A 20973-nucleotide genomic window follows, 5' to 3' on the forward strand; every position below is an offset into this window, starting at 1 on the left:
TAATAACACAAAAAAAATCCGTATTTTCATGCCAGAAGTACTGGCTACTGGGCTGGTGATACCCTCGGGGACTAACAGTCCATCAGCAGAGACATAACTATAAAATACACATTATGATTGCTAGTGATATTGAGAGTGTACGTTTAAAATAAACCAGGCCCAGTGGTAACTCCTGTTTCCTAGCAGAGGTAAATATTTGTTATAAACCAGGCCCAGTGGAATTTCCTGTCTACCAGCAGTGGTAAGTATATGTTATAAACCTGGACTAGTGGAATTTCCTGTTTCCCAGCAGTGGTAAGTATATGTTATAAACCAGGCCCAGTGGTATTTCCTGTTTCCGTAGCAGTGGTAAATACATGTTATACACCAGACCCAGTGGGATCTCCTATTTCCTATCAGTGTTGAGTACATGTCATTAACTAGGCTTAATGGGATCTCATGTTTCCGAGCAGTTGTAAGTTTAGGTTATAAACCTGGCCCAGTGGGATCTCCTGCGTCCCAGCAGTGGTGAATATATGTAATAAACCAGGGCGAAATAGGACGTCCTGTTTCCATGTTATAAACCAGGCCCAGTTTAAAAATCTGATGAAATACCGGTATGTTAGGTGGATAAAATTGAGAAAGGAAATGGTGAATATGTCAAAGCGACAACCACCCGACCACAGAGCAAACAACAGCCGAAGGCAACCAATGGGTCTTCAATGTAGCGAGAATTCCCGCACCCGTAGGTGTCCCTCAGCCGGCCCCCAAAATATGCATAATAGTACAGTGACAATGGACGCCATACTAAACTCCGAATTACACACAAGAAACTAAAATTTAAAATCATACAAGACTAACAAAGGCCAGAGGCTCCTGACTTGGGACAGGCGCAAAATTGCGGCGGGGTTAAACATGTTTATGAGATCTCAACCCTCCCCCTATACCTCTAGCCAATGTAGAAAAGTAAAAGAATAACAATACGCACATTAAAATTCAGTTCAAGAGAAGTCCGAGTCTGATGTCAAAAGATGTAACAAAAGAAAATAAATAAAATGACAATAATACATAAATAACAACAGACTACTAGCAGTTAACTGACATGCCAGCTCCAGACCTCAATTAAACTGATTGAAAGATTATGTCTTCATCATATGAATATCAGGTACAATCCCTCCCGTTAGGGGTTTAGTATCATACTATCATAAAATATATGAGAGGAACATAACCCGTGTCATGCCAACAATTGTTTTTTTAGAAGTAAATGTGTTTAGTTCCGATGCAAAGACCCTATCAGTGAATCAATGTTAAAGCCAAAATATGCAATTTTTAATGACCTGACAACAGTATCGTAACTATATCCCCTTTTAATAAGTCTATTTAAAGGTTTTGTTAGTTTCTGAGGAGAATACTGACATTTTTGTGTTTTATAAAGAATATTTCCATAAAATTTTGGATGTGAAATACCTGAACGTATAAGATGTCTGCATGTTGAGTTATATTTACGAATTATTTCCTTATACCGGTGATAAAATTTAGTAAATGTTTTGACCAGTTTGTGATATCGAAAACCCTGGTGTTGGCTGTTTGTTTCAAATTTATAAGAGATATAGTGAAGAGATCACCCCAGATGTCCCTGTTGTTCAATATTTTTCTTTTTGTCTGTTTGTCTTTTTCTATTTTTACAATGGTGTTATCGTGTTATTTTAGACTTATGAGTTTGAATGACCCTCTGATATATTTCGCCTCTCTTTTAGCAGCAGAGATGAACTGATATTGAAATTGAAGTTGGCAATGAGCAAAAATCCATACTGGCTTGATTTAACAAAACAATAAACGAAAAACAATATGACATACAGCAACTAACGACAACCACGGAGTTACAGGCTCTTGGCTTGGGATAGGCACATTCAGAATGTAACAGTGTTTAACATATTTGATTTCAACCTGATATGGGCTTTACTATTCAGATCCATACTTGTAAAGCACAAAAAAGTAACATAATCACAAAAGACATACTGTACTGATCTGAAACTACTCACGGTTACTGAAAGCTAGTACGCATAGCTACTGAAAGACAGTGAAAAGCATATATAAAACTTCTGGAAAAAAATCATGTATTTAAGACTAACATATCAATTAGAACACATCAAACAACCAATTGATTTAGTGCATAGATGTAATTAACATTCGGAGAAAATCATGAATTTATGCATTGCTACAATCTATGTTTTAACAGATTTAAGGACTGAACGTACATATGCGTACAAAAATTATATTTAGTTTGGTTTTATTTTATTGATAACAAAAACAACCATATAAACAATTTCAATTTTCTGATTAGTGTAGAACTTGTAATCTTTTGTAACAAGTTTATTAAAAAGATCGATAAGTTAATCAAGATTGTATTTAAATAGACGAACTTGGTAAACTTCATCACCGTAAGACTGACTAGGATTTGCTATCCTGCTTGTGGTAAATGTTCTTCAGGAATAGTAAAATGTACAAACCAATTCTATGCATGAATGAAATAATTTGGTGACGATTTTTCAAAAGTAGTCTTGTGGTAACGAATTTCTAAACTTAATAGTCTAGCAGTACATAGTTACTCTCGTTGGAAACCTTAAACGTCACTACAGTCAGACCACGTCGTTCATGTAGGCTGTACCGGACGAGTTAGGATATATTATATTAACACGATAAGATAGTGTAAAGAAATGCAAGTTAGTATGTGTAACATCTATAATACTAAAATAACGAGGTCCAATTTATCAGCCGTCATCGTGTAAAAACGACAAATCAAAGAATTCAACTTTATATATAGCTAATATAGGACAATGGTGTTGATTGAAAAATACACCACTCCAGACCCTTTTGTTTTCCATTTAATTAATATTGCCAATATTAACAAGTTCAGGGTCGAATTCGATACCGTTACCAATAGTATATTCACCTGTTACCTATTACCTTATCTGTACGTTCCGCATTTGACAAGCGCACCACCAAACGGTGTATTTAGAATTTTGCTATATACACGGGTCATAATCAAAGGGTTGACACTACTAAATTCACTCATTGTCACATTTATCCCTATTGCAGTATTTTAATCAGTATGACTTTCTAAGATGACAATACGAATACTAAAAATCTGGACTTAAAATAAAGCGTATAGTACAAAAAAAGAAGATGTACAATTTTCAAATATGTGTTAGCCGGCATGACGTAAAACAGCGAATCAAAGAATTCAACATTATTTATAACTGTATATTGAACAATGCCATTGAATAAAAAATACTCCAGGCACTTTTGTTTTCAAAATAATTAATATTACCAATAACTGATGGGTTCCAGGTTGTCGGGTTTAATCCGAAAGATTTTGAAAGCAGAGAAAACTAGGCATCTTATAATCGGCATGACTTTATCAGATGACAATGCCAATACTAAAATAAGGCATACGCATAGTTGTATACTTTAATTCAGTCGCGGATCTGCGATATCACGGGTGTGTTCTAGTTCCATGTGTATGAATAGGTCCGTGTTTCCTAATTGTGGAAAGACAAGTATGTACAACAAAGCAGACACAACAGTCGCCTTTTTGTTGTCCAGTATGACTTGTAATTCACAGGTTGTCTCATTTATACCGATTTTCATGGCGACATGACTTGGCTTTGAAGTCAGTCGGACTAGGTTATGGTCCTATAGAAAGTTGGCTATCATACCACATCTTATTTGTATATTGATAAACCTAGTTGTAGAAGCCTTAGTGTTTGGAATAAGTTAAATAGTAATCGGAACTTAACTAAAATAATAACGCATTGACTTTTGTTTTACAGTACAGTTATAAACATTTTGGCAAGGCATGACAACGTTAATCAGATATTTGCCTACGCAAGATCCATCTAAGTATATGATTTGAATTTTTTTAACAGTGTAAATCATGTACCAACGTTTTCCTTTTTTTCTGTTTTCAGGTATCACTGATTCTAAGACTTTTGATGTGACACTGATGATAGCATTGCTCAGAAACCTGACAACCTTGCCCTTGGTGCCTCCTATAAATGGATATGACCAACTACCTGTTACTATAGAAATAACACCTGCCTCAGATTTAGCGAGAATAAAACACTATAGAAACCTCTTGGCGCATCTTCATGATGGGAAGGTAGATGGCACGTTATTCACCTCAGCTTGGAACGATATAAGTAAAGTAAGTAAAAGCTGGAGCTAAATCCAATATTACTATTTTACCTCCTGTGCCTTTTCCCCTATAATAATGTAGCAAATTTACCTGACGATATCTGGATATGGGTATTTAGTCGGATCTTAACACGTACTTATGATTTGTTTAAAACCGGTTTTAACGAAGAAATGTCGAAATGTTCAGAACTTAATTAAATCTGTTTTTGGGTAAGATGGTGCAAGCATACGATTTTTATTGCGTCTTACACTTTGAGAAGCGAACAATCTTTAGCTACTTTATTTACATTGTGTAAAAACGTTAATTATGAGCTATGAAAGTCAAGTGGCTCAAGCATTTTACTGAGGAAGTTTTAAAAAAAATGCAAAGAAATATTTAAACAGTGGGTTAAATTTCATTAGTCTTTACTATCTATAGATTAACAACTTTTGGTTATATTTATAATTTAGAATCATCATTGAAGGTGGAGCGCGATTGCACAGTTAATTAATTATATTGATGTGCCATTTGTATGCAAGAGTGACATTCCGTTGCCAATTCGAATAAGTTATTGTCTCCCTTTAACATATTCATTATTTTATAATTACGTTTAGGTTTCTGATATAAATTTGAATAGTTACAAAATGTATCAATTCAATATATTTCAGTTTTTGTTATTGGTGTATCAAAAACATTGATGTACGAATATAATTTCATAAATTTGAAACGTTTAAAATGATTACATACCAATATAAAGAACCGTTCATCAGTTTTTAAAAAGAATATGATTGAACTTCGTCAATCGTAACTACTCGGCCATTCTCGCTACGCAGTACAATAGCCTCGTATGCACTACGGAGAAATTCTTCTTAAATTGTTGGCCGGAATTGTAGTGATCCGCGACACAAAGAAGTTCTATCCTCCAGGTGGCGCTATAATTTGGTTACATATCACAGTAATCAAGAACTTTAACTCTGCCAAATATTTTGGCGCGAAAGAAGGAGCAAAGTAAATAAGTAATGGTAAAAAATTTGTACCATTCCAGTCGAAAAAATATAAAATTCAATCGGATCGGAAAATTTTCCGGACAGGAGCAAGTTAAATCAGTAGTGGTAAAAAAAATGTACCAGTCCAGTCGAAAAAATATAATTTTGAATCGAATCGGAAAATTTTCCGGACAATGATTCCTCCGCCTAATGCATACGAGGTTATTTCTTCGTGCAACCAGAAAGGCCGAGTTGTTCCGATTGTGAACTTCGTATTATTTATCTTCCCTTCATGATAGATTGATTGGGAAATGAACCAGAGTTATCTAAAGGTAATCACAGAAAGAGACTAGCAAGCAATTTTTCGTTGTAGCTTATTTAACATTAAAACAACTTTCCACTATAAACAAATGTTACTTTATAAATATAAAGACCTTGTTAGCTAAATCTACAAATTTTATTAAATATTATGAATTTTTATTACAATAGATTAATAGGCTAAATAATGTGAAACTCTTGTGATTCCATGCATGAAAAGTTCTATTCAGAGAAAAACTTAACAAGTTTTTGGGAAATACTTTTTGGAAAGTTTGCTATAGCTTGCTATAGCTACTTTCCTTAGGCGTCGGCCTTAACTTCCGGTGAGACAGACTATTGCAATGTTCTGCTCCAAGATAATGTACTAGTGTTCGAATTCTGATTCTTGGATATTTTGAGTTGCTACTCTTTTTAAAAGATTACAGCTTGAATAAAAAAGGAATAAATGTTCACCGACAATTCAGATGAATTTAACTTCATTTTGAAAATAAATATCACAAACACTACTTTGCGGATCGGCCATTGGCTGAAGAGAAAATCAAAAGAAATCTACGCGAAACAGCGTTTCATTCACAAATATTTCATGAATGAACATTTTCCCGCACTATTTTTTACTATGTACGATATTTACAGCTGTTTATTATTGAATAAGTAATAGCCCGAGTGTACCGAGAGAGTCCGGTATGCGAGTACAAGTTGATATTTGACCAAGTTGTCGGATAATTGACAAGTGATAATGGTTTGATTTATTTTAACAATACACAGGTGATAGAATATAAAATAATCGATATTTATATGGCTTGTGTCTCACGCCAAGGACGAGTAAAGGTAAATACCGGCTTTAATAGAAAAGTGCATCGTTTTTGTCAAACTGACATCGATCTGAAAGTTTTGATGCCAAAAATCATTTGAAAACTTTTAATTGCGTTATTTAAATACTAGCTGTTTCAAATTCCAATATTATTGTGGATATAAGGACCTTTACTCGTTCAGTATGCTCAAGTGGGTCAAACTGAAAGAGAAAAATATTGTCTTAATGACAATTAGTATCATAGCATCCGTATATTTTAAAAGCAACCGAGTCATCATATCAAGACTGTGATCAAGCTAAAGACAAGTGATTTAATAACATTTGTACATGTTACTGACATGTACTAGCAAAATGGCTTTCTCAGTGCTTAATAATGCAATGGCGGATCCTGAATTTTTTATCCTCACACTTTATTCCTGGGGCAGTATGATTCTTTAAGATTGACCTATAATTAACTATGTGTCGTCCTTACACAGAGGCAATGATTACTAGTATATCAAATAAATGGCTTAAAACAAAAATCTCAAATATCATTGCCTCAATGGTAATTACACAGCAGCAACTAAAATGTGTTACATGGTTATAAAGCACATCAGATCAACATTGTATGAATCTAGTGTATATAAACTTTTTATTCCTGAGGTCATACTACTATTTTTATGCCCCATCATATTGAGTTATCATCCTTGTTTTTTCTGTAAGTATGTGCATCCCTTACTTGTACGTACGTCCATACATCCCAAAATGGATTTCTGTTGTCTTACTTTAGTTTGCCTGTACCAAATTTTATGAAACTTATACGCAATGCTTATATTAACCACAAAACACAAGTCAAGTTTGAATTTTGTTGGCGTCACTTTTACCATTCTAGATGTAAAGGGGTGAAATTTTCAGTATACCATATCAAGTATATATACCCTTATATATAAGTTTGACTTGTAGCTTTTTCGGTTATACATTTATCAGGTGAACATAATACGGTCTTTAGATTTAGAAGTATAGATATATAAAACATGAATGTGTTCATAGTACACGCATGCCCCATCTGCACTATCATTTTCTATGTTCAGTGGACCGTGAAAATGGAATCCGATACCGATACTAATAGTATATTCACCTGTTACCTATTACCTTATCTGTACGTTTCTCATCTGACAGCTGCACCACCAAACTGTGTATTTCGGATTTTGCTATGTACACGGGTTATAATCACAGGGTTGACACTATTAAATAAATTCAATCATTGTCAAATTGTTCCTCATTGTAGTATTTTAAGCAGTAAGAATTTCTAAGATGACAACACGAATACTAAAAATCTGGACTTAAAATAAGGCGTATAGGTACAGTTTTCAATTTGTTAGGGGGCATGACATGAAACAGTGAATCAAAGAATTCAACTTTATTTATAACTAAATTAATAAATATAGGACAATGCTGTTGATTAAAAAATACTCCATTCCAAACCTTTTGTTTTCCGAATAATTAATATTACCAATAATTGATAAGTTTCAGGTCGACGGGTTCAAACAAAAAGATTTTGAAAGCAGAGAAAACTGTGCATCTTATAATCGGCATGACTTTATCAGATGACAATCCCAATACTAAAATAAGGCTCACGCATAGTTATATACTTTAATTCAGTCACGGACCCGCAATATGACGGGTGTGTTCTAAGTTTCAAATTGATTGGACTTCAACTTCATCAAAAACTACCTCGACCAAAAACTTGAACCTGAATGGGACAGACAGACGAACGGACGGATGAACGGACGCACAGACCAGAAAACATAATGCTCATAAATGAGGCATAAAAAGTGATTTTTTGAAATTGCTGGCGAGACAATGGATTAGTTTGAAAAATCAAAACTGTGATTAAATACATATTTGAAAAAATACACGTCTATAACCTATTTTAAATAATACACATATACAGTTGCAAACTTTCCAGAGGTGCTATCCAGCACTTTGATTATAATTATAGTCATTGAATGCGCAGTCAGGATTCTACTTCGTCAAAATTATCTCCCCATTACGCCAGTTCATTTTCACAACCGTAGAAATGGAAGCCATTGTAGGGATGACGCGCTACCAATTTTGCTCTTGGAAACCGATAAATTTATCCACATTGCACCATTACGATCCTTATATGTTAATTGTATTTTAAAAGACAAATGTATCAACTAGCTAATGAGCATCAGTTAATGATCTTGTCTGCATTGATTGAACTTAAAACTATTGTCTGATCGGTTGTCAGGTGGAATTTTCGAAAATTCATAAACATTTAAAACAAAATTCTAATTAAATATTTCGTGGAAGGGCAGACTAGATTTTGTTAGTGGTTGAAGACTATAAACCCTAGTTATCATACACAAAAAATTATAATTTTTCGAAGATATGCATTTTCATCATCCAACTTGAAAGACTGTCGTCAAGTACTTTCAGTTAAAAAATAGCTATTCGAACACACCTATTCTGTTTTTGTGATTCATTAGATAGGTATTTCACCTGACCCATATATTTCATCTTTTAGTACTTTTTATGTAATAAAGTCAACCTGTAGCTTTGATATATAAAAATGATAGAATCTGAAGCGAGACGATTTATGAAATATTCTTGCTTTGTACGATATCAAGACAAAATATTCAACTCAAACACGCCCTAACATAAAAAGGTGCACTCGATTTTCTCTTTTCGATACAATTGTTTCCCTTTTTTTTTCTTGAGTCACATAATGGAAGGGCAGAAACGAAAATTACTGAACTAATAGCTTGATATGTTTTCCGTCCGTGGTAGTTTTTTAAAAACAATCAGAGGTTATGCATTTTCTACATCCAACTTGAAAGATACCCATGTCGTCGACTTGATATCTAATTGTTCTGCTTAACTATGTACTAGATAAATTGAAAACTTATGTAAATGGTGTTTTTAAAATAAAACACTTCGTTGTTGAAAAGAAAATTGTTATTTTGTTTGTTTCTATTAACTTTTAAAATTGTTGTCACTATAGTAAACATTACAGTACACATTTATCGCCTTCTCTAACAAAGAGCTTCGATTCTTTTGTTCTATTTCAACCGGGTTTCCGACTGTGCGATGCAGACTGCAATACCAAATTTGAGATAAATCTTGCATCAGTCACCATGCTCTAAAAAAAATCAAACGTCAGCTAGTTTCCATCTCAAACAAGCAATACCGAGTACCACAAAAATAATATACATTTATACAGCCATTCACTCCCCCAAAATACCATGTATTTTCTTTATTATGGTCCCGCCAAATTATAAACATTTTCTTCTCAACATTAGAAAAACAATTCTACCTCTGATCTCATTAAGATTGTATTTGAAGAATTTAAAAACCCATCATCAAAACTGGAAAACAAACAAATAATATAAAGTTTTAGTATAATGACTTTAAAGGTTCTCACAGATTTTTTTTGTAGGCTATAATAAGTAATGGATGTTCAGGGCAGGTCTACTTTTAATTCTTTTCAAACCTTCCAGCTATTTTGGCTTAAATGATTTTAATAATATAAAAGTTGAATGTTTTCCAAAAATAAAAAAAAAAAGAATAATACAAAATCTACCATGTAAAATCTTCAAAAAAAGAAAAAAAAACTAAAATATCGAACTCCAAGGAAAATTTAAAACGGAGATCCCTTATTAAATGACAAAATCAAATGGCAAAATAAAATCTCAAAAGCATCAAAGGAATGGAAAACAAACTATCATATTACTGACTAGGTACATCCATTTCCTTATGACGAAAATGCAGGATTAAACTTGGTTTTAAAGCTAGCTAAATCTCTCACTTGTATAACAGTCGCTTTAAATTCCATTAAAGTGACAACGATGAGTAACAATGCCAATATGCAACCCAAAACAAATAAACTAAACCATAATTAGATATAAGAAGATGCAGTATGAGTGCCAATAATACGACTCTCCATCTAAGTCACAACTTGTAAAAATTAAACCCATTATAGGTCTAAGTAGATAAGACTAGTTTTGCAATAGATTTTGTATATTTTTCAAGAATTTCTAAAATAGTTTGACAATTGATTTTAGTTTATTTTTTACATAATACCATAGACTAGTTTGATAACTGACTTTGGGTATTTTTTCCAGAATACTTAAGACTACTGACAACTGAATTTGTTTATATTTTTCCAGAATACCTAAGACTAGTTTGACAACTGATTTTGTATATTGTTTTAGTTCTCATGAGACAAGTTTGGTAACTTATTTTGTTTTTATATTTTTCCAGAATACTAAAACTAGTTTGACAACTGATTTTGTATATTTGTTTAGTACTCATAAGACTAGTTTGAAAACTGATTTTGTATATCTTTCAGAAAACATAAGACAAGTTTGACAACTGATTTTGTATATTTGTTCAGTACTCATAAGACTAGTTTGACAACTGATTTTATATATCTGTCAGAACACATAAGACTAGTTTGAGAACTGATTTTGTAATTTTTCCAGATTACCTAAGACTAGTTTGACAACGTATTTTGTATATTTGTTAAGTACTCATCAGACTAGTTTGACAACTGATTTTGAGTTTTTCAGAACATATAAGACTAGTTTGACAACTGATTTTGTATATTTGTACAGTTCTCATAAAACTAGTTTGACAACTGATTTTATATATCTTTCAGAACACAAAGACTAGTTTGACAACTGATTTTGTATATTTGTTCAGTACTCATAAGACTAGTTTGACAACTGATTTTGTATATCTTTCAGAACACATAGACTAGTTTGACAACTGATTTAGCATATTTTTCCAGATTACCTAAGACTAGTTTGACAATTGATTTAGCATATTTTTCCAGATTACCTAAGACTAGTTTGACAACTGATTTAGCATATTTTTTCCAGATTACCTAAGTCTAGTTTGACAATTGATTTAGCATATTTTTCCAGATTACCTAAGACTAGTTTGACAATTGATTTAGCATATTTTTCCAGATTACCTACGACTAGTTTGACAACTGATTTAGCATATTTTTTCCAGATTACCTAAGACTAGTTTGACAATTGATTTAGCATATTTTTCCAGATTACCTAAAACTAGTTTGACAACTGATATTGTATATTTTTCCAGATTACTTAAGACTAGTTTGACAACGTATTTTGTATATTTATTCAGAATTACATAAGACTAGTTTGAAAACTGATGTTTTGTATATTTTTCAAGAATACTTTTAACAAGTTTGACATATCAGTCATAATCATTTTGTATATTTTTTCAGAACACATAAAACTAGTTTGACAATAGTTATCAAAAGTACCAGGCAGATTTTGTATATTTTCCAAGAAAACTTAATACTCGTTTGTTACTTTAGATACATTGCTTATTTCCTATTCCTATTACTGAATAACCCATATTTCAGTCAGTCCTTGCATTTCATATATCCCAGTGAAATTGCAATTAAGGATACTAGTGACACAAGAAGGACTGCTTCATACCTTGATAGGTTCCTCAATATTGACACAGATGGACGACTTCACACTGATCTATACGATGTGTCTGTGTCTAAACTAACTAATGACATTTTTACCACGTCCTGTATTGTGGTTTAACATATCTGTCGTCTATCTGCCAAGTATCAAACGTGACCTATTCCCGAATATGAATATTATACCGATTATGAATTTGTATTTCTATACCATGTGTCTCGGAATTTTGTACATTCAACATTCATGTATTTATTTTAATGTTTCTGTTTAATTTTTTTTGCACATCTGTGTTCCGGATGTTCCCTTGTTTTCCCAAGCATAGATGATGTGTTTCTCTCGGTTTTAGTTTGTAACTGGGATTTGTTTTCTCTCAATCGGTTTTTGATTTTCGACATACTACTGTTGTCTTTATTTGACAACTGATTTTGTATATTTGTCCAGAATACCTAAGACTAGTTTGACCATTGATTTTATATATTTTTGCAGTCTGTTTTACGATTAGGAGGGATTACAATGAAGCAGGAATGTGATCAGTTAAAAACAATACCATTGGATATGTCAAGCCAAGAAACCTTACGGAACTTACACCAAGCCAACATAGACATTGAAACGATTAAACGATCAATTGATTTGATTCAAATTGAACAGACAGAAATAAAAAAAGATATTAAAGCATTAAAATCGGACAACGAAAGTATGAAAAAATCTAATGATGTGCTTCAACTTGAACAGGCTGGATCAAAACACTCTATTGAAATGGTTAAAGAAGATGTGACAAGAATACAGATAGAGCAGGATAGTATGGGAAAATCACAACAATTGCTTCAATTTGATCACTTGGACACGAAGATGGATGTCCTGTCTTTACAATTAGATAATGAGATGTTTCAAAAATCACATGACTTACTTCAAGGTGATTCAGTACAAACAAGAAAGCATTTAAAAGAGCTGGCATCCATTCAAGAGGAATATGTACCCAAAAATAGAAAAGGTATTCAATTAATCTTATTTCATACACCTCGCCAAAAGTTAAGCAACACCTGACAATTTTCCAGAATTGTTTATTACTGAATTCATAACTAATCGATATATCGATACAATGAACTGAATTTGTGTTTTTATACGACCGCAAAAATTGAAAATTTTTTGGTCGTATATTGGTATCACGTTGGCGTCGTTGTCGTCGTCATCATCGGCGTCCGAAGACTTTTGGTTTTCGCACTATAACTTTAGTATAAGTGTATAGACATCTATGAAATTTAAATACAAGGTTTATGACCATAAAAGGAAGGTTGGGTTTGATTTTGGAAGTTTTGGTCCCAACAGTTTGGGAATTAGGGGCCAACAAAGCATTTTATTGGTTTTTGCACTATCACTTTAGTTTAAGTTAATAGAAATCTATGAAATTTTGACACAAGGTTTATGACCACTAAAGGAAGGTTTGGATTGATTTTGGGAGTTTTGGTCCCAACAGTTTAGGAATAAGGGGCCCAAAGGGTCCAAAATTAAACTTTTTTGAATTCATCAAAAATTGAATAATTGGGGTTCTTTGATATGCCGAATCTAACTGTGTATGTAGATTCTTCATTTTTGGTCCCATTTTCAAATTGGTCTACATTAAGGTCCAAAGGGTCCAAAATTAAACTAAGTTTAATTTTAACAAAAATTGAATTCTTTTGGTTCTTTGATATGCTGAATCTAAACATGTACTTAGATTTTTTATTATGGGCCCAGTTTACAAGTTGGTCGAAATTGGGGTCCAACATTAAACTTTGTTTGATTTCAACAAAAACTGAATTCTTGGGGTTTTTTGATATGCTGAATCTAAATATGTACTTAGATTTTTGATTATGGGCCCAGTTTTCAAGTTGGTCCAAAATTAAACTTTGTTTGATTTCAACAAACATTGAATCCTTGTTGTTCTTTGATATGCTGAATCTAAACATGTACTTATAATTTTTATTATGGTCCCAGTTTTCAAGTTGGTCCAAATCGTGGTCCAAAATTAAACTATGTTTGATATCAACAAAAATTGAATCCTTGGGGTTCTTTGATATGCTGAATCTAAATCTGTATTTACATTTTCGATTATAGGCCCAGTTTTCAAGTTGGTCCAAATTGCGGTCCAAAATTAAACTTTGTTTGATATCAACAAAAATTAAATCCTTGAGGTTCTTTGATATGCTGAATTTAAATCTGTATCTAGATTTTCGATTATAGACCCAGTTTTCAAGTTGGTCCAAATTGCGGTCCAAAATTAAACTTTGTTTGATTTCAACAAAAATTGTATATATGAGGTTCTTTGATATATGCTTAATCTAACCATGTATTTAGATTTTTGATGTTTGGGCTCGGTTATCAGATTGGTCCACATTGAGGTCTAAAGGGTACAAAATGGAACTTTAATTGATTTCATCAAAAATTGAATTCTTGGGGTTCTTTGATATGCTGAATCTAACCATGTATTTAGGTTTTGGATATTGGACCATAATAGGTAATGTCTAATTTAAAATTGAAAGTTTTTAAGTTTAAGTTCTTAGACCACATTCATTATGTGTTAGAAACCTGTGTTGTGTCAACTATTTAATCACAATCCAAACTCAGAGCTGTATCAAGCTTGAATGTTGTGTCTATAGTTGCCCCAATGTCCAGGGTTCGAACTCTGTGGTCGTATAAAGCTGCGTCCTGTGGAGCATCTGGTTATAAGATAACATATAGAACGTCGATTGAAAAGTGAAAGGTAGGACTGTTTTCATGAATGACTTTTTAAACGACCGCAAAAATTGAAAATTTTTTGGTCGTATATTGTTATCACGTTGGCATCGGCTTCGTCGTCGTCGTCGTTGTCGTCCGAATACTTTTGGTTTTCGCACTATAACTTTAGTTTAAATAAAAATAGAAATCTATGAAATTTAAACACAAGGTTTATGATCACAGATGGAAGGTAAGGATTGATTTTGGAAGTTTTAGTCTCAACAGTTTAGGAATTAGGGGCCAAAAAGGGCCCAAATAAGCATTTTCTTGGTTTTTGCACTATAACTTAAGTTCAAGTAAATAGAAATCTATGAAATTTAGACACAAGGTTTATGACCACAGAAGGAAGGTTGGGATTGATTTTGGGAGTTTTTGGTCCAACTGTTTAGGAGTTAGGGGCCAAAAAAAGGGCCCAAATAAGCATTATTCTTGGTTTTTGCACAATAACTTTTGTATAAGTAAATAAAAATCTACGAAATTTAAACACAAGGTTTATGACCATACAAGGAAGGTTGGGATTGATTTTGGGAGTTTTGGTTCCAACAGTTTAGGAATAAGGGGCCCAAAGGGTCCAAAATTAAACTTTGTTTGATTTCATCAAAAATTGAATAATTGGGGTTCTTTGATATGCCGAATCTAACTGTGTATGTAGATTCTTAATTTTTGGTCCCGTTTTCAAATTGGTCTACATTAAGGTCCAAAGGGTCCAAAATTAAACTTAGTTTGATTTTAACAAAAAATGAATCATAGGTGTTCTTTGATATGCAGAATCTAAAAATGTACTTAGACTTTTGATTATGGGCCCAGTTTTCAAGTTGGTCCAAATCGGGGTCCAAAATTAAACTTTGTTTGATTTCATCAAAAATGAATAATTAGGGTTCTTTGATATGCCCAATCTAACTGTGTATGTAGATTCTTAATTTTTGGTCCCGTTTTCAAATTGGTCTACATTAAAGTCCAAAGGGTCCAAAATTAAACTAAGTTTGATTTTAACAAAAATTGAATTCTTGGGCTTCTTTGATATGCTGAATCTAAACATGTACTTAGATTTTTGATGTATTTAAATGAGTAGTTATTGTTATTACTCCAGTAGTAATTTGAATTGAGATCAGTTTTGGAATAAGGGAAAGGGGGATGTGAAAAAATTGAGGGGGGGGGGTAAATTTTTCTCATTTCAGATTTCATAAATAAAAAGAAAAGTTCTTCAAACATTTTTTTGAGAGGATTAATAGTCAACAGCATAGTGAATTGCTCAAAGGCAAAAAACAAATTTTAAGTTTATTACACCACATTCATTCTGTGTCAGAAACCTATGCTGTGTCAAGTATTTAATCACAATCCAAATTTACAGCTGAACCCAGCTTGAATGTTGTGTCCATACTTGCCCCAACCGTTCAGGGTTCAACATCTGCGGTCGTATAAAGCTGCGCCCTGCGGAGCATCTGGTTTACTATTTCATTTTGGGCAAATGGTTGTAAAATGGCAAAATAAAATACAAGATAAAGTTTCAACTTATACTGAAGTTTTAGAAAAAATTGCTCTGCCCTATACACAAAATTCCTTTTAGAACTCAAGAGTGACCATTTGTGAATACATTAAAGTACAATTTAGGTCAGTAGCGAGTATATATTCGACGATTCCGGAAAAGTTCATCCACACGTCATCTCATGCTTTGAGCTAAGCGTCGTAATGTTCTAGCAGGAATTCTTTGCCATTCTTTAATCAAGGCTGCTCGTAATTACTGTTAATTCTTACTAGCTGGAACCCTGTTGTTGATTTTTCGACCAATATCATCCCAGGTATGCTCAATGAGATACATATCCGGTGACATGGGTAGCCAAGGAATGGTGTCATTACTTCCTACCGTAAATAATCTGAAACCATACCTGCTTTCTGTGGCTTAGCATTATCGAAAATAAAGGTTGGTCTAGTTGTAATATGGTGATTGTCAAAATATGGCACAACGATATCCCGGCTGATGTTATCACGATATTTTTGACCTACTCTAGTCCCATCCAGAACATAAAGGTCAATTTTGCAGTCGAATTAAAAGCATTCCTAAACTGCCAAACCTCCAACTCCAAACGCTGTAGTTCCAATGATGTGCTATTTCCTGTATTCTGTATAAATTTCGAGGACGCCATACGCGCATGCGCACATAAATATGATGTAGGAGAAATCTGATCTCGTCAAACCAATGGACTTGACGCCACCGTCTCAAAGTCCAATTGCGGTGACAATTTGACCACTGATGTCGAGCTTGACGATACCTACTCGTCAGCAATGGTCTTTTGACTGGTCTACGGGCACGTAAACTGGCACATTTTAGTCCGCGGTAAACAGTTACATTTCATTGCACGAAACTTGCAAGGAAACAAATTGTATGAAGCTTTAGAAAATCTGTTTTTTAAGGTATTTAGGAATAGAATTTATACTTGAATTCTTGCCTGTCGATTACCAATAGATTAACGAAATATTTGGAAACAAAGCCGTATAATATTTAATTTTAAAACAAAAAATAGAAGCAAAAACATTTAGGTGTTGCTTAACTTTTGGCGAGGTGTATGCATGCTACCAATTTGCTACGGTTGTGATAATTTAACTATTGACATAGTGAGTGCAATGATTTGATTGGAAAGTGTTCGTCAAAAAAGATTCGAAAGGGCCGATCGGTAAGAGTCAATTACGCAAGTATTATTCTATCATAAAATTAAAATTTGAGAACACCTTTATATTAATTCATAATACTTACGTAATTGGAAATTTCATTAGGAGATTTCTAAGCTTTGCACAGATGAAGAATCTTTCTGTAATTTCATTAGATTTCTAAGCTATGCACAGATGAGGAATCTTTCTGTACTGTTTTTTCGTCACAGATTTAAATAACACAACACTATACATTAAAAAAATTTTTTTTTTCCATTTTCTATCATTTTTCTTCTTGCTTGAGATGAGCCCAAGGCTCTTGTAGAATGAGCACGTCGACATTTTTCTGTCTTTTTTCGTTCAAAAGCGCAATCTCATTTTTTTGTACAATTGGTGAATTTGATTTTGTTTCGATAGATGATTCTTTGATAGTTAAGGACTGGCACAAAACGTAAACAGAGAAATTAAATTCTCTCTAGGCAAATAAGTAACTGGAAGTGTAATTGAACAAGCAAGGACACATTGTCATTTGAAATATCATAAAGATTACGTCTTTAGGATAAAGGATATTCCAGGAAAGCTGGTAAAACCCCTGCGTCCACAATTTTAATCAAATTGGAACCATCCCATATTTGCTGCCACTGCACAGAGACTTGTGATATAAAACTACTTTTGAGTTCCTCACTTTGAGGCGTATTAGGGATATTGACACAGCCGATGAGTAGTGTCAAATGTTTCTTTCTACTTTGTGTTATCTTTTGTTAACAATTTTGTTACAAATATAACAAAGAAGATGTGGTATGAATGCTAATGAGTAAACTCTTCACAAGAGACCAAATGACACAGAAGTTAACAATTATAGGTCACCGTACGACCTTCAACAATGAACAAAGCCCATGCCGCTTATTCAGCTATAAAAGGCACAGCAATGACAATGTAAAACAGTTTAAACGAAAAACTTACGGCTTAATATATGTACAAAAAAATGAACGAAAAACATATATGTAACACATAAACAAACGACAACCACTGAATTACATGCTCCTGACTTGGGACAGACATATTCATACATAGTGTGGCAGGGTTAAACATGTTTGCGGGATCCCAATCCTCCCCTAATCTGGGACAATGCTGTAACAGTACAACATAAGAACGGACTATAAAAATCAGTTGAAAAAGGCTTTACATTGACCTATAATGGTTTACTTTTATAAATTGTTATTTGGATGGAGAGTGGCCTCATTGGCAGTCATACCACATCTTCCTATATCTATTATCTAATCAGATGTATAAAATACAAATACTTCCAATAAAGTGGACGTGATAATTTGTATAATCAAGTCAGAAATATAACAGTTGTTATCCATTCGTTAGATGTGTTTGAGCTTTTGGTTTTGTCATTTGATACGGGACTTTTAGAATTTTCCTCGGATGCAGTACTTTTGTGATTTTACTTTTTAATATAGTAATTAAGCTGATTATATGTTTATGATTCAATTTTCTTATGTTTTTTCAGAGCTGATCAATAAGATGTTGGATGAATGGCAGAATAACCGGGATTCTTTAGTTGAAACCAGAGCTATGGAAGCTGTATTTGAATGTGTTCTGGAAAGAAGTTGTGTAACAATTACAGCTAGTTCTGGTGTTGGGAAGACATGTACTCTACGACATGTGGCATTAAAAATGAAAGAAGAAGGTTACAGTATACTCATAGTAACTAATCCAAATGACATTCTTCGGTTTTGTAATCCCAATCAGAAAACACTGTTTGTTATTGATGACTTCTGTGGAACTTATTCCATAAACCAGTTAGACCTTGACAGTTGGGAACCAGTAATTGAACATGTAAAAGTAATGCTGCAAAATAAACGAACAAAAATTATTGTTGCATGTCGTTTACAAGTTTACCAAGATAGAAAGTTTGAATCTTTATCAATATTTAGAACATGTGTATGTAGCCTATTAAGTGAAGATATGTGTTTATTACAAACAGAGAAACAGTCTATAGCAGAATTATATCTGGAGACAAAAGCTTCTGAAATAATTCAGTTCTGTGATTTATATGATTGTTTTCCACTTCTTTGTGAATTGTATAAAAATAATCCGGAACTCAATATTACAGATTTCTTTAAAAATCCGTTTTCTGTTTACACGGCTGAAATTGACAAGCTTGATAAAAACGGACATAATGGAAAATTCTGTTGCTTGGCTTTGTGTGTTATGTTCAACAACACGTTGAAGGAGGAATGGTTGACCGAGGAGATAAACGAAGAAAAAACAAAGAGAATAAAGAATACTTGTGAGGCGAGTAGACTGGCTAGAGGAACATCACGACTGTTTCTACTTGATGAACTAAATACACTTGAACATACATTCATTAAGAAAGAACAAGGTATATTTAAAACAAAACATGATACATTATTTGATTTACTTGTATACTATTTTGGACAAAAAATGATCCAATGTTTGATCAAGAATGCGCACCCGTTTGTTATTATGCAGAGATTTTTGCTAGAATTAGGAGATGAAATGAATCAGTTTATCACTATTGTACCACCTCAATACCACCAGATGTACATACAGAGAATGATTGATGACTGGTCTATAGGTAGAGTGCATATGGTGTTCAATAACATCAATATGGAGATGCCAACCTTTAGACGAAGATTTCTTCGTTATTTGAATACACTTGATAGTTCCTTCCAGAGACAGTTAGCTCTTACCTGTGATGTTGATGACAAATGTACTGTACTATTTAAATGTTGTGTTATTGATGATATTTATTTGATTCAGTGGTGTATTAATCATGGAGTTGACATTAATAAGTGTGACAATTCTGGAGTATCTCCTTTGTATATTGCTTGTTATAATAATCATATAGAAGTAGTTAAGATATTACTTGACAGAAAGGCTGACATTAATAAGTGTACAGATGTTGGAGCATCTCCTTTGCATGTTGCTTGTCAGAATAATCACATAGAGGTAGTTAATATATTACTTGACAGAAAGGCTGACATTAATAAGTGTATAGATGTTGGAGCATCTCCATTGTATGTGGCTTGTTATAATAATCACATAGAGGTAGTTAAAATATTACTTGACAGAAAGGCAGACATTAATAAGTGTACAGATGTTGGAGCATCTCAGATGTGTGTTGCTTGTCAGAATAATCACATAGAGGTAGTTAAAATATTACTTGACAGAAAGGCAGACATTAATAAGTGTATAGATGTTGGAGCATCTCCATTGTATGTTGCTTGTCAGAATAATCACTTAGAGGTAGTTAAAATATTACTTGACAGAAAGGCAGACATTAATAAGTGTAGAGATGGTGGAGCATCTCCATTGTATGTGGCTTGTTATAATAATCACATAGAGGTAGTTAAAATATTACTCGACAGAAAGGCAGACATTAATAAGTGTACAGATGTTGGAATATCTCCATTGTATGTGGCTTGTTATAAAATCACATAGAGGTAGTTAAAATATTACTTGACAGAAAGGCAGACATTAATAAGTGTAGAGATGGTGGAAGATCTCCATTGTATGTGGCTTGTTATAATAATCACACAGAGGTAGTTAAAATATTACTTGACAGAAAGGCAAACATTAATAAGTGTACAGATGTTGGAGTATGTGGCTTGTTATAATAATCACATAGAGTTAGTTAAAATATTACTTGAAAGAGAGGCAGACATTAATAAGTGTGAAGATTCTGGAGAATCTCCATTGTATGTGGCTTGTTATAATAATCACATAGAGGTAGTTAAAATATTACTTGACAGAAAGGCAGACATTAATAAGTGTAGAGATGTTGGAATATCTCCATTGCAT

At 33.2% G+C, this 20973-nt stretch overlaps 1 protein-coding gene across 1 annotated transcript in view; it reads left to right on the forward strand.

Moving 5' to 3' along the window:
• LOC143056362 (uncharacterized) overlaps positions 1–20613 on the forward strand; it is a 28982-nt gene extending 8369 nt beyond the window's left edge. The window contains exons 3-5 of the mRNA XM_076229451.1: positions 3951–4186; positions 12226–12730; positions 18656–20613. Coding sequence (XP_076085566.1) covers positions 3951–4186; positions 12226–12730; positions 18656–20613 — 2699 coding nt within the window. The remainder of the gene's footprint in view (positions 1–3950; positions 4187–12225; positions 12731–18655) is intronic.
• The last annotated feature ends 360 nt before the right edge of the window (positions 20614–20973 follow it).

Source organism: Mytilus galloprovincialis, chromosome 13 (genome assembly GCF_965363235.1).
Source record: "Mytilus galloprovincialis chromosome 13, xbMytGall1.hap1.1, whole genome shotgun sequence".
Lineage (NCBI taxonomy): Eukaryota > Metazoa > Mollusca > Bivalvia > Mytilida > Mytilidae > Mytilus > Mytilus galloprovincialis.